This window comes from Gymnogyps californianus, chromosome 3 (assembly GCF_018139145.2).
Source record: "Gymnogyps californianus isolate 813 chromosome 3, ASM1813914v2, whole genome shotgun sequence".
Taxonomy (NCBI): Eukaryota; Metazoa; Chordata; class Aves; order Accipitriformes; family Cathartidae; genus Gymnogyps; species Gymnogyps californianus.
The window spans coordinates 127,978,316-127,995,006 of record NC_059473.1 but is presented as its reverse complement, the minus strand read 5'-3'; the positions used below and the strand labels follow the sequence as shown (position 1 = coordinate 127,995,006).

Sequence of the window (16,691 nt, the reverse complement as noted above, 5' to 3'; positions counted from 1 at the left end):
TGAATGGTGAGTGAAACTGCGTGTGCACCAGCAGAAAAAGTGTCAACTGCACTTCTGGAAAACTCTGTTTCTCAGCAGTTTCCTGGACTTACCCTCTCCGTGCAGATCCTGATCTGCTTCCTCCCCATACTTGCCTTTTCCACATGCCAGGTACAGAACAAACTCAGTGTGTGGGCTGTCAAGTTATACAAGTCATAACCCTACAGGAGAGAGGAGCAATAAAAGAGCAACAGCAAGAGAGGATGTTAGAGGTACAGAATACAGCTGTCAGGGTGACAGCTTGGCTCCTGCAGGACTGATAGGCCCAGAACTAAAATCCTCAACCCTGAGGAAAAGCCGGCAGTCACAACAGGAAGCCAAGGACAATTCCTTACTCATCCCAGAGGGTTTGAATTTAGACTTGTGTGCAGCAGAGTTCTTTTCTGCACACCTCACCGGTAGGTATATGTGCTTACCTGGCTTTTCTGTGAGAGTGTATTCCCCTCTCATCTTCAGGTCTGCATGATCTTTAATGCTGGAGAGCTGACACTGGTGGAATATGGAAGCAATGACATCCTGGGGTCTGTCCGCACAGAGTTCATGAACCCTCATCTTGTCAGGTAAGTGTTACACCTGCCTGTGTGGCCAGTACAGGCATTTTGTGAGTGTGACCTCAGATATATATACTTGGAAGTGTCCCACTTTGTAGAACGCAGCCCCCAGACACCGCGACCTGAGTAATCTACTTCTGACAGTGACCAATGGTGGGGTTTAATTGCTCAGTTACACTTAATGGTTGTAAAGTTTTAAAAGCACAAGAGCCCATTTTCCTCTGATACATGCTTATTGAAGCCTGACTTGGCTATTGCTGAAGAGGGACCTCCTGTGCATGTACTTGGGCATCTCTGCATTCCAGCTGGTCCTAGTACAGCATTATCAGGGACTCTGGATGCCAGCAGGACCTCCTCTGTCCCTCTGAAATACCATACTCCATTTTCTGATTCGAGAGAAGGGAGGATCATGGGCTGCTCGGAGGTGGAAGCAGCATAACTAATTTGCTATTGGGGACCCTGGTTCCAGAGGGGCAGCTTCCAGAGTGAAGCCATGAATCAGAAAGGTTTGTGGCAGCCGTAGGTACTGTGCAAGAGTCACAGGTCAGAGAACTGCAAGAGGCTCCATGTGCTTGGGGAAACTGCAGGTAAGTCTGGGAGGGACTATGTGATTCAGTCCTGTGAATTTAGAGAGTAGTAAAGGTAACGGTTGTCATTCCCTTCAAATAATAGTGTCCGTATCAATGAGAGACGGCAGAGAGGCGTGGAGGAGAACAAGAGACTGGCTTATCTGATAGACATCAAGACTATAGCAACAGGTGAATGTAAACCTCCCTCCCCTGTATTTTGCCAGCCTTCCTGATTCCTTTGCATTTTCTGTGCCTGGTAGCATATCCCTGAAGGTCCTCTTTGCATTCCCTCTACCAAGCAGCAGATGCCTGAAGGCCCCCTTCGCATTCATTCTGCCTGGCAGCAGACCACTAGAGACCAGGCTGTCCTGCTTTTGGCAGGTTGGCTGCCTGGTGTGGACACAGCTGTGGGGTGGCTGTGACTGTGTCCTGGACATGAGATTCTGTGCAGTTCAGCATGATGATATTGCTGCCTGCACTGCCTGTGATCTGTGCATGCGCACAGAAGGGTGGAGGGAGTTACTGCTGTTGATAAGGCACCAAGATAAAATGTCACTGCAGTCTGCTTTTCATGTCACAGTGTGTTTGCCAGGGAGTCCTGCTCTAATTGGGTCCCAGGCACCTGGTCCCCATGGGACAGGATTGAATGTTCAGCACTTTGCGGCACATTAGGTACTTACACTGTTTCCTTTCCTTCCTTCGCAAGTGGACCTTGTTAGTGGCTACAACGCTGGCACTATCAGCCATGACAGCAAGGTTGATTGGCTGGAGCTGAATGAAACAGGCCACAAACTACTCTTCAGGGACAAGAAGATGAGGGTGAGGCGGGCGCATTGGGGGAGTGTGGCAAGATGGCATGCCTGGGGAAAGGTAAAGACAGATATGCCTGAATGGAGGGAGTTGAGAAACACATCTGAAGTACTCATGATTTTTTGACCGCTCCTTTGAGAAAGGTAGACCATGTTCAGATTGCATGAGCTGGCAGCATTGCATGTTTGGTCTTGAGTCATAGCTAATTCTGAAGTTAGTTGCTAGACATTTTGCTCCATCTCATCACACCTGAAAATGAAAATCATAGACTCTTCTGCTGTGGGATGGAGACAAGTGGGTTAATCTCAGGATGAGGACCCTAATGTTGCATTTAAACATGTAAATTAAAAAAAGGTATTCTCTGCAACAGCTTGGCTTATGTCTGTAAGATGAACTCTCTAATTCTCTAAAACAGCATAGTCACAACCAAATAGCTTGTTCGGTATGGCCCTTGGCTTGTGCTGATTCCCAGACCATGACTGAATGTTGTCTGCGAGAGTACTAATAAGCCCAGGACAAAACTATGCCCAAAATCATGGTAATGGTTTCACACTACAAATTATGATGTGCCAGGTACTTACCTCATGCCTAGCCATGTTTAGTTTAATTGTACAGATACAGCTGAAGAAGCTCACTGCAGCAGGCAAGAAGATGTATTTATCAATTATATTACAGTTCCACTCAGTTCACTATCAAACCTTCTTCACTGTTATGAATGTAAGGCTCCTTGACTGCTTGACTTCATTTGCTCCTCTTGTCACAAGAGTGTCCTGAGAAGAGAACGTGACCTTTTTGACAGTGGTATAATTCACATCCAGAATTTCTATGCAGGTGTCCCAAATGCTGTGGCAGACCCCAGCTATAGCACTGCAGCTCGTCACAGGATGGTTTTAATTGCTCCAGAGTTCAGATCCCATGGGGATCTGTCAGTCTGCAGTAGAATATTTCCATGTTGGCTGTACCTCTTTCCTTAGTCCAAGGATGGGTGAAGTATTATGTTCATACATGCATATGTGTTGAAATCCCTGAGAACTTTCTCAGCCTCATCTCAGAAGAAACTCTGAATTCACCCCTCACATTTCAGACAGGAACCCCAGGCTTCTTCACTGAGCTGCTCCTCCTTTGTCATTTTTGGCAGCTTGACCTCTAAGATTGCATCATAGATTGTAGGGGGTGCAAAGATATCTTCTTGCCTGGGAATCACAGGTCTCCAATTAATTACCTGTCTGCTTGTTATCACTCACACACAGGCTGGTTCATTGCTGCCAAGCTCGCAACTAGAGTGCTCAACTTTGTAGCCAAAGATTGCAGTGCATACATCTGCCACCTCACAATCTCTTTACCATAGGCTTCTCTCACAAGAGAGCGCTGGAGGTAGTCTTTCTTGCACAAAGACTGTAGTTCTGGTTCTGGGCCATCACAGAACAAGGACTCCTACAAGTACTTTGTAATTCCAGAGAAAGAGGAGGAGCAGCCCAATGTAGATTTGCAAAAAATGTAATGCCTGCACCCACGTTAGAGCACCTCTCTAATCAACCCTCTTAACTCTTAGAAGGAGGATTGTTCCATGTCTCCAGCTCTTTAGGACACTACTTCCACATATCCATAAAAGTATCAGTCAAGAAAGACCTTCACTACAGAGGAGACTGAATCACTGCCAACAGCAAGGGCTTCTATTTGGGCTCTGCTGCACCGATACTCTTCAGAAAGGTACTAACAGTGATTGCAGCCTGCACCAGATGAAAAAGGCTTCTGTTTGTAAGTGATACGTACATTTCCACAAAGCTGTATATGTCCTATCATTTGAGAAGAGAGAACTTTCCCAGCAATATATCTTTTTATATTTATTTCTGCAGTCTTGTTCAGTTTATAATTGGGTCCTCTGATTTACTGTCTCAGCAAGAGACAGTGGCATCATCAAGATTGCTGTTGCCTCTTCTGGCTCCTTTTCAGGCCTCTGAAGAGGCTACATAGACAGCTCCTTCATTAAATACTGCCACCAGCCTAAATCAGACAGTACCATGATTCTCCTAAGCTATGTATGTACATACTTCTCCAATCAGTTTGGGACAGACTGAAACAGGGACTTTCTTGTTCTCTTTTCACAGGTATGTCATAAGCCTAGCGCAATTCTCTCTTCTTTTTCTCATCTTTCCTAGGTGAGGACAATTATGACAAGGAGCAGAGACAGCATAGGACTTTTAAGTTACAAGGCATCATACATCTTTGTTATGCGATGTGTCGGGTTACACCTTCCAAATTGTCACCTTTGTTTCAGGGCAGTGTATTCAAACATTCTCTCACCTTATTGGCAACAGTTCTTGCAATAGGACTTTACCTGGGATGGACAGTTCAGCCCAGAACTGCAGAGGAAGGCCCTTCTTGGTCCCCCAGTTTGTTTGCATGAAGGACTTAAGAGACCATTCTCCTGTTCCAGCTCTGCAACTGAGAGGGAACTGAAGTAGCACAAGGCATATTCTGGTTTATAGTGCCTAGCAATAAGGAAGGCAGGATCTGAGCATGCTGCTTAAAATACTGCAAGGGTTGGAAAAGGTCTTAATTCTTGGGTAGTAATGCGTGTAAATAACAGTGTGGGAGTTTGGGCTACGTATCTTAGAAGAAGTCTGATTCCTGGTTGGTAACGTTTGTTTATAAGATGCTTGCTCAGATGTTCCTACCATGTTCATGTGAGCTAGCAGCCCAGCCACGAGCCCAGCTGAGTGTTTTTCTCCTCTTCCCGCCTCTAGTTGCAGCTCTATGACATTGAAAGCAGCACCAAGACTACCATTTTGAACTATTGCTCCTATGTGCAGTGGGTCCCAGGCAGTGATGTGGTGGTGGCTCAGAACAGAAACAGCCTCTGCATTTGGTATAACATTGATGCTCCAGAGCGAGTCACCATGTTTCCTCTGAAGGTAAAACTCTGGAGACTTTGATTACCTCCAGCAGTTTCTGTTACTTCTTGTTCACGTGTGTGGGAATAGTCAGGGTGGTATTGCAGAAGGGAGACAGAAGGGAACTGCTAGTTTCTTCTGGACAAAATATGAGCTCATCTGTCAACTTTGTGGCAGGCATTTCTGGCAGAAGATGGAGATAGTTAATATAACAAGGAGCTGCTCAGTGGCTTTTTCCTTCCCTCTGATGGGGTAAGGATGACGTCTGCTCAGTGGGAGCTCATTCAGCAGAACTTTAGTCAGCAGAGCTGTCGCAGTGCTCTCCTCACATCCCTGCTACCCCACATACTTTAGGAGAACATGGGAGTGTTGATAGGTGGTACTCTTTCCAGGGGGATATTGTAGACTTGGAACGGAATGATGGAAAGACTGAAGTGATAGTATCCGAAGGGGTGAACACTGTGTCCTACACCCTGGACGAAGGCCTCATAGAGTTTGGAACTGCCATTGACGATGGGGATTATCACAGGTAAGTGCTAGAAACACCACATGGTGATGGCAGGTAGCCCACTTCACATAACAGACATCTGAGAGTCAGCAATCCATGAACTACAGCAGCACAGCGTTCCATACAGAGTTGAAGTTTAGGCTCTGAGCGTGATGTTGGTGCCAGGTCTGGCTATAATGCGCAGCAGAGTCCTTCAGGAGTGAATATTCAGCTTTTTCATCCGCACAGCTCTGTGGTTTCAAACTCGGGAGCACAAGAGACTGGTCAGTCTGGTCCCATTGACACTGACAGAAATTCACTGAAGGCAGTTTTCACTTAACTGCAGTGAATAAGTGTGTCTTCCATAGCAGGCACATATGAAGTGATACTCAGGTGCTTTTGCTGCTGCCCCTCCAGGGGTGGTGACAGTGTCATGGAAACATTCAGGAGCTGTGCAGAGTAAAAACTGACTGCCTGAAGCAGTCATGGTAGCCACCTGGGCACTGCTGACATTGTTATAGGGCTTTAAAATTGACCAGGGAAGAAAGTTTCACATGTTCATAGCACTGTTACCACTTGAGAGACTTCTTTGCACCAGGGACTTGCTTCAGACACACCACTTTGGACTTGCCCCACGCTGCTATAGCCTTCTGCTGATCATATGCCTCTAAGTACCTTAGCCCAGATAGGGATCACCTAGATCTCTGAATTTTTCCCTGATATGTCAGGCCCTGTGTTATACAATCTCTTCAGAAGTGGTCGCACCCAGCTTGCTTTGTTCTCAGTGCACCTCTTGTTAGGAAGGTCCTATCTCAGCCTAGGATTTTCCTCAGAGAGCTCTTCTATTCTGTTACTGAAAGTCTGCAAATCTCTCTGTCTCAAGGGCTACTGCGTTTTTGGAGACACTGGAAATGTCCACAGAGACCGAAGCCATGTGGAAGACTCTGAGCAGACTGGCTTTGGAAGCTAGACAGCTGCACATTGCAGAGAGGTACAGGAAGAAGCTATAACATCTTTCTGACTTAAACACTGTCTTTGCTGAATCCCTCACAGAAACCAGGGTCTAACTAAAGATGTGACTTTTTGTGTGGCCTGGAAGATTCACTCCATTGGAGAATTAAGTGTTCTATTCCAGGCGATGACTTTGCCCTTTCATCCTAGACAGTAATGGTAGAACTGGGGACAGGAAGACATCACTCTGTAGCATAAATTTTTGCTGATGGCATCCCAAAGCAGTGTATAGCAAGGCTTCAGGGAGCTGGCAAACATGGACAAGCTCAGCCCATCTCTGAAGCCTGGGGAAGTGAAGCATGAGCACTGGTCATCTCCATGGCTTCTCCCATGGAGCAGGGCTAGAGGGCACATCTGAACATGGGTCTTGGCAAAATCCTTGTCTTGAAGCAGGGCTACCCCCGTCTCCAGCTTGCAGAGCTGGGTCTGCTGCCCGGGTTCTGATTTTCTTTTCTTGGACCAAAAGTGGGCAACAAAACCCAGTTATTGACTAACTGCTTTGCTCTTTCCAGGTGCTTTGCAGCTGTGGGCAACATGGCAAAGGCTCGATTTCTGCATGAAACCAATACCATTGCTGACCAGGCAGCTCAAGAGCATGTAAGTCAAACTTTTTCTGGTGTGCAGGGCAGCTGCTTTCCTGTAAACACTTGCATACACATTATCTTCTGTGTCCATGCTCACCAGTATCCTGCTACAGACCAGTACCTGGTCATGTAGAAACTGCTGACATCATCTTTCATCCACACCTGCCAGGTCCCTTTTCTGGCTAGCCATTTGATATTGCTTCTGTCTTGTCACCTCTGTGATTCTCATCTGTCTTCTTTAGTTTCTGTAATGACACAGACCCCACCTGCAGTCACCTCCCTTGTATCATTCCAGAGCCTGTTCTTTCACTCAACAAACTGATTGAGCTAACTGATGTTGTCTGTAGGGTGGGGATGGTACAGACCATTATCTGGTGCGTGCCCGCTTGGCCATGCTAGACAAGAACTACAAGCTAGCAGAGATGATCTTCCTGGAACAAGTGAGTAATGGAACAAGGAGCAGAAAAGGTCTCATTTATTTCTGAGCAGGGAGGTTTGTGCCCTGGTGTGAAAGAGAAAAGGAAGAGGTTGCTTATTCCTGGGAGAAGAGGTTTTGCCCTGAAATAGAAGGAGATATTTCTTGTTCCAAGGTGTAGGATTGCCCTGAGGTGCATGAAGAGGGTGAGGGAGGATGTATATCCATGTAAGAGGGACAGTACACTTTTTCAAGTGTTTTCTGCACATCTGACCCTGCCCACTCTGAGAGCTCAATGGCAATGTGTCTGCTAAATGGAGCCTTCAGGTTGACACTTTGCTCTCTGACACAGAACGCCACAGAGGAGGCCATGGACATGTACCAGGAGCTGCACATGTGGGATGAATGCATTGTGGTTGCCGAGGCCAAGGTACAGAATATAGCTGCACTGGACTGTGGGCTGGGCTTGCTTGATAAGTCTTCTGGTTGGGAGTCCATTCAAGGTCTGAGTTCTCTTCACCTGCCCTATCAGGACCTCACTTCTGCTTGGAGGGGCTCCAAGCAGAAGGGAAGGTTGCACTGATGTAAGTACAGACCTGGGTGAACAGTGAGGCAGAAAAGCTACTGAAATTGGTTTAGGAGTATCTAGGGCTTCGAAAAAGAATGGATGATGCAGTCGTACACAGGGCTGGCATTGTGGTTTCTGCTATCTGGGCAGCAAGGGGTCTGGTGCCATGAACTAGCTGTTCATAGCCTGCAGGATGAGCAGGACAACATCTTGCCTTGCCCAGGTCAACCAATGCTGCATTTCTCAACAGGGACACCCAATGCTGGATAAGTTGCGTCGGGGTTACTACCAGTGGCTGCTGGATACCCAGCAGGAAGAGAAGGCTGGGGAGGTCCAAGAGGGGCAGGGCGACTACCTGGCAGCCATCAGCTTATACCTGCGGGCAGGGCTGCCAGCCAAAGCAGCACGGCTGGCCATGAGCAGGGATGAGCTCCTGACGAACGGGGATGTCATCAATAGGATCTCCACGGCACTGATCAGAGGGGAACTGTATGAACAGGTGAGTGGTCCACCCCATTGGGCTTTCTTCTTAGTGGCATCAAAGCTCTTCCCTGTCCTCTGCATCTGTGAGATACAGGGGGACTGAGCTGGAAAGCAGCAGATGTAATTCTGTGTTGATAAATTTGCAGTTAACTTTTGGGAGGAAATCTTAACTGCATCCATTATATACGGGTGAGGTCTAGAATTACTGTTATTAGTCAGGAAGAAGATCACAACTCATTGGCTACGTGTCTCCAAAACATCAGCTGAGTGTTCAGTAATAGTCAAGGAGGCCCTTGGGAAGATAGGAACCAACAGGAAAGGAGTTGTGAATCAAATAGAAAACTTGATATCACTGTGAAAATGTACAGTGCTTCCTCATAGTAGAATAAAAAATGATGGTACAGCTTTCATATAAGGATAGTCTAAATGGAAAAGCTAAGGAAGAAAAACAAAGGAGGTTATGAAGACAATCTGTAGAACCATGAATATCATAAAGAAGGGACATGATTATTCTCTGTGTCTAATAACACAAAAAATTGGTAACTAATTATTAGGTGACAGTTTTAAAACAAAAGGGTGTTTTTCACACAGCACATAATCATGTTAATGTAAGAAAGCAGTACTGAGTCTGACCATTGTACAGCTTGGTATCCTGGCCAACAGTGGCTTCTTGCAGATGTTTAAGAAAGGAATATAAAGAACAGGGCAGGCAAATATAGGGTGGTACTTCCCCTAGTGTACTTTCATATTTTCCAGCAGTTTGCATACTGTAGTGTACCTGAACAGTTTTATTTTTATGTTTAAGAGCTTTTGATAGATTTTAGTTCCATGAGCTTGTCAAATTATTGTTTGAACCATCTGTACTTTTTGATCTACAATGTTGGCTATGAGTTACCCAGTTCAGTTATGTGTTGTGTGAAAAAAAACCAGTTCTTTTTGCTGGCCTGTTTTATGTGCCCTGTTTAAATTACATTTCTCCAGTCTCATTTTACCTTTGGCATTTTCTGACCATTTCATTTTGACCCAAGAGCATTTTGTGCTTTTCCAAACCTGTCGCCTTTTCTTAAGCCTTCAGTTGAAAGAGTAACTGTGGAACTCATTGCTGCCAGATGTTTTGTTACCAAAAGTATAAATGGTCCAAAAGTGATTAGACAAATCATGGAGGTAGAGTCTGTCGAAAGCCATTAAATATGATGATGAGAGGGCATCATGACACAAACTTGGGAAGCTTCTACACTGCAGATTGTCAGAGACGGATAGATATAATGGAGGAAAGGCTGGTGTATACTTGCTCTGTTCTTACAACCTTTCTCTAGACATGTGCTTTCGCCACCATTCAAATACTGAAGGGAATGAATCTTTGCTCCACCAGGATGGCCTTTCTTATATTATGTTCTAAGTTCTACAAACTTTGAGCCTCATCCCACCCTGCTGGCCGCCACCCTTTCCTACATGGTAAAAACCTGCTGCAAGAGGCTGAGCTTCCCCCTTCACTACTCATGCCCACGGCTCCCGTATGATCATCTGGACAGCGGAGCTCCTAGGGGCCGTGGTCATAGAAAAGGCTGTTGCTGCACCAGCCACTGTGCAGAGAAGGGAGGTTGTCCAAAAACTCTTATCTTCTTAGAAGATGGTACCCCAGAAAAACACTTGGGGTATGTTGATCAGCAGAGAGGACAATGGTCTCAGCACATGCAGTCTTTCCTAGAAATTCCCTTTATCCCCATGCTCTTGGTTGGTGGGGAAGGCATAGCTGATGGAGAAGGCTGTGTGGCAGGACTGACAAACTCTGTACATGGGACTGGTAGGGTACATGATGGTGTGGGGAGATAGTGGCTCTGGAAACTGGCAACTTGTATTTGTCATTAGGCTGGAGACCTGTTTGAGAAGGTCGGGAACCCACGGAAGGCTCTGGAGTGCTATTGCAAGGGCAGTGCCTTCCTGAAAGGTACTGTGCTAAATATGTTCCTCCCCCCATCCATCCCCAGCAGGAGCCTGGGTACTCTGGCCTGGTGGCAACATGAGCTATTGCCCTGGAGCCCGGAGATGCTTAGATGCTCTGAAGCTTCCATGTATCATCTCATTCAATGTATGTATTTTCACATAGTTGTACCTGCACACACAGTCCCAGAACAGCATCCTGTTCCCAAGGAACAAGGATCATGCTGATTGCACCAACATGGATTTGGTCCAGCTCTCCACACGGTCCAGATTGCTGGGTAGCCCATTGGAGCTGGAGTGGATTAGACAGTCACCATTCCCCTCCCTCTGCGCCCCATCCAAGGCCCATGTTCGCCTCGAAGTTCTGGTTCCTTGCTGGATTCGGTGTAACAGCTATCATGTCCCCTTACAGCAGTGGAGCTGGCTCGCCTGGCATTTCCTGCAGAAGTTGTGAAGCTGGAGGAGGCCTGGGGAGACCATCTGGTGCAGCAGAAACAGCTGGATGCTGCTATTAACCATTACATCGAAGCCAGGTGGGGGCAGGTGATGGCTGTATAACCAGCAGCAGTATAACCTGGCAAGCTATGAAGTTGATATGGTTTGCTTAAATCAGCAGGGGGTTTTGCCTGGGTAAGCCCCCTCGACCCCACTTTGCTAGTGCCCCTGGTGCTGATGTGCAGTCTCTGCTGGCCCTGACCATGGATGCCTTCCCGCATCTCTCCCAAGGTCTTTCATCCCTGATTACTCTTCCCTCCTGTCCTAGTTCTTCATTCTTTCCCCTTAACTTTGCCAGTTATTCAGATCCTTTTTGCTGCTCTAACCCAGGAAGAAGAATCAAGCAGCAGACCACTTTGGTCTCCCTGGCTTAACTCAGCTGGAGGAGATGGCTGCTGGCTCACTGTAAAGAGTTATGTTTTTGATGCTAGATGCTCGATTAAGGCCATTGAGGCAGCCTTGGGAGCCCGGCAGTGGAAGAAGGCCATCTACATTTTGGACTTGCAGGACAAACAGACAGCAGCCAAATATTACCTCAAGATTGCCCAGCACTATGCAGCTTTACAGGAGTATCAGGTGAGGCCACAGACCACAGTCATTGCTGCTATGTGTGTCCCTTGGGACTGCTGAGTGTGGTCATTTCCCTACAGGTTGCGGAGGAGCTGTACATCAAAGGAGACCAGACCAAGGATGCCATTGACATGTACACACAGGCTGGGCTCTGGGAACAGGCTCACAAGGTAAAGTCAGAAGCCAAAGCTTCTGGGGACCTCACCCCTCTTGGTGAAATGAGTTTCATCAGGAGGTGGTGGTGCCTTGTGCACCAACACCTGATCAACAAGCACTCTTCCCAAAGGATGCGTGTAGGGGCATCCGGTAGCCAGCAAGAAATCAGTCCCTGGTATTCACATCCTGTCTGTGCCCTTCTTTACTTCAGCAGCACCCGTGTGACACAAATAGCACTCTCTCAGGGGGATGGTCCTGTGTGCTTTAATCACAGTGAGAAATGACTACCCATTCTCTGCAGAGCATATAGTATATACACCTGTTTGTAATGGGCAGGAGATTGGTTTTCCCCTTCTCCACTACCATGTATCAAGAAATTGCTGTGCAGTGTGCTGTAGTTTCTCCCATGTGTGTTCTTTTTGGCAGCTGGCAATCAAGTGTATGAGTCAGGAAGATGTGTCTGTGCTCTATATAACCCAGGCCCAAGAGATGGAGAAGCAGGGCAAGTACAAAGAAGCAGAGAGGTGAGCATCTTCCTTGGTACTAGTCCAAGACTGAGCCCTGAAAAAATGTCTGTGGTGAGGAGGAGCCCTTTCCTGGGGTGGGAGGGTTTGGAAAAGTCAGAGGTACTCTCTCCACATGTGGAGACCTAGAGCTGATATTTCAGAGTTCATAGGAAGAGAAGTCACTGACTGTTAATGTATCTTTGTCCACCAGGACAGAAAGGAGGTCTAGGTGGGGTGCAGCTGTCTCATGTAGCAGAGGAAGTATGGCAGGGCTTTTCCCCACTCCAGAGTGCTACATCTGCTCTGTCATGGTCAGCTGAGGATAAGATATGGAAAGTGGAGTGTTTCCCATCCAGGTTACTAATATTGTCAGTTCTAGATTAATAACAACACAATGAGGTTAGTAGGTGCAGGGACAAGCACAGCTGTGTATCTCATGTCATGGTACCTGATCTCAAGGATGCCCAGTACATGAAAGGGGGCGTTACAGCTGGTGAGGTCACATTGGGTTTAATCTTTCTGCTGGCCTATATGAATAAGTCGAGCTGACATTGTCATGTTACCATCCCAACAGAACCGACAGCCTCAGGTTTGAGGCCAAGATGAGAACAGGTCACAGAAGCCCAGAGGCTCCCTCCAAGTCACAGCTCAGGTTGACAAGTGAGGATGGAGGGAATAACTTTGCCCTACTGCAGCTGGTGGTGGCATAACAGAAGGGCTCTATCTAAGCAGTGTTCAGCCTTGCAGCCCACAACAGTCATGCTGCACACCAGTCATGCCTTTTGGCAGTGTGCCCAGGACCTGACTCCAGCTGGGCAGGATGCAGAGAGACTGCAGGGACTGGTCATGTCCTCGGCTGAGCCATTTGAATGTTCTTGTGTTCCCAGGCTGTATATCACTGTGAATGAACCTGATTTGGCCATCACCATGTACAAGAAGTGTAAGATGTATGATGAGATGGTTTGCCTAGTGGCCAAGTACCACAAGGACTTACTCAGCGATACCCACCTGCACCTCGGCAAGGTGAGTGCATCTCATGGCAGGGGATCAACTAGACCAAGCAGGGACAAGAGTGTCACTAACTCATTGCCTCTAATTGCAGGAGCTGGAGGCAGAGGGACGCTTACAGGAGGCTGAGTACCACTACCTAGAAGCTAAGGACTGGAAGGCCACAGTAAACATGTACAGAGTGAATGACATGTGGGAAGAAGCTTACAGGGTAATAATCACTTCACAGCTATCCCACTGTGCAGGGATAAGGCTTTGACTGCAGGATCCTGGTAGGAACTGCTCTGTCTCTATTCACCACAAAATTTGAAGCGCTGGAGGTGCTTGTGCCTGCTGCTCTGCAGCATTGCACCCCAAAAACAGGACTTCACCCCTAGCCTCTCTGCAGCACTGCCTTCCTCCAGGCACTGCTCTGCTCCTAACCAGTGCACCGTGTTGTACCTCAGAGGTATTGCTCTGCCCATAGCCACTCTGTAGCAGCCCCACGCCAGCACTGCTCCCCTCCAGTGTGGACATGGATTGCCAGGGGTCACTTCTGCTGACCCAACAGTAGTGTGGGCCATGCTGAGGAGGCAGCAGCCTCTTTTCTGCTCTGCCGTATAAGCCTTTGTCTCACTCTCCCCAGTCCAGCGGCGGCTACAGAAGGGTTCCTCAGGAGAGAACAGTTGGTTTTGGTGCTCCCTCATGACAACAAGCATCATGTGAGAGGGGAGTCCTGGCTCAGCCTGCTGAAGATGAATTGGATGCATTGGGCTCTTCTGCTTTCTTTGCTTTGGATAGGTGGCCAAGGCACATGGGGGAGCAAACTCCTACAAGCACGTAGCCTATATGTGGGCAAAGAGCCTGGGTGGAGAGGCAGCTGTGAAACTCCTCAGTAAATTCGGACTTCTGGAGATGGCCATTGACCATGCAGCAGACAGCGGGTAAGCAGGTCCAGCAGCCCAGCACTTCTTTCCCATCTGTCTGACCTGAGAAAAAAGGGGTGTCCCAAGATAACTGTATGCACATGATAGCTGCAGGTCCAGGATATGGCATGTCTTCCCACCCCACCCATACATCTTCACACAGGCATTCTGCTTCCTGGACACATCCTGCTTCCTGTCTTCCTGTTAGTCTCTCAAATGTCAAGTCAGAGCTGGGCAAGCAAAAGCAGTTTGCCCTTTAGCCTCAGCAGGGGGGCCTTGTGAGAGCCTCTGAACACGGGAGGAGGTATTCCTCATGTCACCATAAGTAACTGCCTGCCAGAAGAGTTTTGGCCCCACTCTGCACCTGGCCAGCCATCCGACTGCACTGCCATTCACTGCTGCTCTCCCCCAGCCCTCCCACATCACTAGGCTCAAGGGAGTCTTGTGACCTCCCCTTAGGGTTGAATCAAGGGCCTCTGGCACTAACAGCAAGTGTGAAGGAGCTGAATTTCCTTAGTGGGGGCTCTAAAAGCTCCTGTTCTCTGGTCAGGAACAGGAGGAATGGGCAGTGCCCATTCACTTGGGACCCTGTGTATTCCCCTCTCTCGTCTCCCAGTGTCTTGTGTTCTACCTGATGTCTTGCTCTTGATGAAGGCATGCCCTCACAGCATATAATCCTGCTCTCACCCCATTTTCTCTTTCGTTGCAGGGTCTTTGAATTTGCTTTTGAACTGGCCCGCCTCTCCATGAAGCAGAAGATGCCAGAGATCCACTTAAAGTATGCCATGTTCCTAGAAGATGAGGTAATTTTACCCCCTGGAATAGGTGGGAGTTCTCTGGTCACTCAGGTAATTGAACAGTTGTCCTTAAGGGCTGCTGCAGCAGGAACTTCTATGGCTGCAGTCAGTGCTCACCCAAAAGGCTCCATGATTACAGCCCCAAGCTTCCACACACATCTTTGTTTCATAAATCCTCTCTGCCTCATGTTAATAGAGGAGGTCATGTGATGGTATCAGGGCAGGAAAGCATGTGAGCAAATTGCTTCCTCTCTCCTAGGGCAAATTTGAAGAGGCTGAAGCAGAATTTATTAAAGCTGGGAAACCCAAGGAGGCAGTGCTGATGTATGTATCCTTCGCCATCCTGGCCTGCTGCATCACCCTGTATGATGCCAGCCTGGTTGCTTCTCCAGCACTGGTCTGCTCCTTGCCGTCCCTCTTGTTACATCTCATGTTGATTCCCCTAGGTTTGTACATAACCAGAACTGGGATGCTGCACAGCGTGTGGCTGAGGCTCATGACCCAGACAGCGTGGCTGATGTGCTTGTGGGACAGGCACGTTTTGCCTTTGAGCAGAGAGAGTTCCAGAAAGCAGAGGCCTTCCTCCTGCGAGCACAGAGACCTGAGCTGGCCATAAAGTACTACAAGGTGAGCGCAGTCTGTAGCAACATCATTGCCTTCCTCACTGGACAAGAACACAGTTTGGATGGAGGAGGAGTGAAATGCATCTCCCAGCTCTCCCTGTCAGCTTAGTAGCCAAAGAAAAACCATTTACTCAGGTGGTTCCTAGTAGAACTTAATTCTGGCTGCTCTTAGAAGACCGAACCAGTAGAGATTTCACAGCATAGCTTAGCTCTCTCACAGCTCTGGGAGGAAGTATCCTGCCAGAATTTGGATGGTCCTCGGGGGTAGCACGAGTGGGTGCATTTGGAGACTGTAGTGCCCATTCCACAGAGGTAGCTAGGATGGATGAGCACTTTCCCCTGAGGTAGCTTGGGTGAATGGATAGACATAGGTGCCATTTGGGGGGAGGAAAGAATTGGATGGTGCTGCTGTGGTTGTTTCTTCAGGTGGGTCCTCTGGCAGGATGACATGAGAGGCTAGATGTGTTATGTGATGCCAGGAGTGTGGGGGATCCTGGTGAACTGGTGAAAATTTCTCCTCCCCGTTGTGCTTGTGCAGGAGGCTGGCATGTGGAGCGAGGCCCTGCGGATCTGCAAGGAATATGTGCCTAGTCGGCTAGAAGAGTTACAGGAGGAGTGTGGCAGGGAGGCTGCCAAGAAGGGCTCCAGGTAAGGAATGCTGTGGTCAGGCTGCGGGGAACAGACAGGTAGCTCTTCCCCTAGGCCATTGTGCTGATGCCTTACAGAGATAGCCCGAAGGGGTCCCTGACATCCAGTTGTTTCCTTCTTGAAGACCCCGGACTTCTTACTGCATGGGTTTCCTAACATCCTTCCTCCCTGCTCTGGGAGATTCTAGGCTTATTCTTGCCATCCAAGGTCTCCCAGATGTCTTCTTGCCACTTAGAGATCTCCGAGGTCTCCTGTACCGCCAGTGCATCTCCCCAGGGTCCTTAATCCATTATTTCCTCATCACTGGCTGTGTGCATTCCTTGTCACATGCTCAGCCCTCTTTGAGGTCCCTGGCTTACCCCGGCTGTGCAGCTCCCTGCCCATGCCCTACGCACTGTCTACAGGATCTCTGTGGCAGCATCCCAGTCTTGCTCACAGCCTGTATTCCTCCCTGCAGAGGAACAGAAGGGCTGCTGGAGCAGGCACAGGAGTGGGAGCAGGCTGGGGAATATGCCAGGGCAGTGGACTGCTATCTGAAGGTGCGGGATCCCAGCAACAGTGTCCTGATGGAGAAGTGCTTGCTGAAGGTACAGTCAGGGGCTATGATTCCCTTCATCTGCTCTGCTGTCTA

At 48.2% G+C, this 16,691-nt stretch overlaps 1 protein-coding gene across 2 annotated transcripts in view; it reads left to right on the top strand.

The window, feature by feature from the left end:
• Window positions 1-16,691, top strand: part of IFT172 (intraflagellar transport 172) — a 38,722-nt gene that overhangs the window by 11,129 nt on the left and 10,902 nt on the right. Inside the window, exons 13-35 of one of the 2 annotated variants that reach the window (XM_050894059.1) lie at window positions 496-599; window positions 1,263-1,348; window positions 1,866-1,978; window positions 4,783-4,884; window positions 5,256-5,392; window positions 6,234-6,341; window positions 6,874-6,958; window positions 7,293-7,385; window positions 7,713-7,790; window positions 8,179-8,427; window positions 10,281-10,359; window positions 10,765-10,885; window positions 11,279-11,423; window positions 11,498-11,587; window positions 12,000-12,097; window positions 12,967-13,102; window positions 13,182-13,298; window positions 13,868-14,010; window positions 14,702-14,795; window positions 15,049-15,113; window positions 15,236-15,416; window positions 15,951-16,060; window positions 16,518-16,647. In XM_050894059.1, coding sequence (XP_050750016.1) covers window positions 496-599; window positions 1,263-1,348; window positions 1,866-1,978; window positions 4,783-4,884; window positions 5,256-5,392; window positions 6,234-6,341; window positions 6,874-6,958; window positions 7,293-7,385; window positions 7,713-7,790; window positions 8,179-8,427; window positions 10,281-10,359; window positions 10,765-10,885; window positions 11,279-11,423; window positions 11,498-11,587; window positions 12,000-12,097; window positions 12,967-13,102; window positions 13,182-13,298; window positions 13,868-14,010; window positions 14,702-14,795; window positions 15,049-15,113; window positions 15,236-15,416; window positions 15,951-16,060; window positions 16,518-16,647 — 2,664 coding nt within the window. Of the gene's footprint in view, window positions 1-495; window positions 600-1,262; window positions 1,349-1,865; window positions 1,979-4,716; window positions 4,885-5,255; window positions 5,393-6,233; window positions 6,342-6,873; window positions 6,959-7,292; window positions 7,386-7,712; window positions 7,791-8,178; window positions 8,428-10,280; window positions 10,360-10,764; window positions 10,886-11,278; window positions 11,424-11,497; window positions 11,588-11,999; window positions 12,098-12,966; window positions 13,103-13,181; window positions 13,299-13,867; window positions 14,011-14,701; window positions 14,796-15,048; window positions 15,114-15,235; window positions 15,417-15,950; window positions 16,061-16,517; window positions 16,648-16,691 lie in introns of both variants that reach the window. The other variant, XM_050894058.1, reaches the window with a different exon arrangement.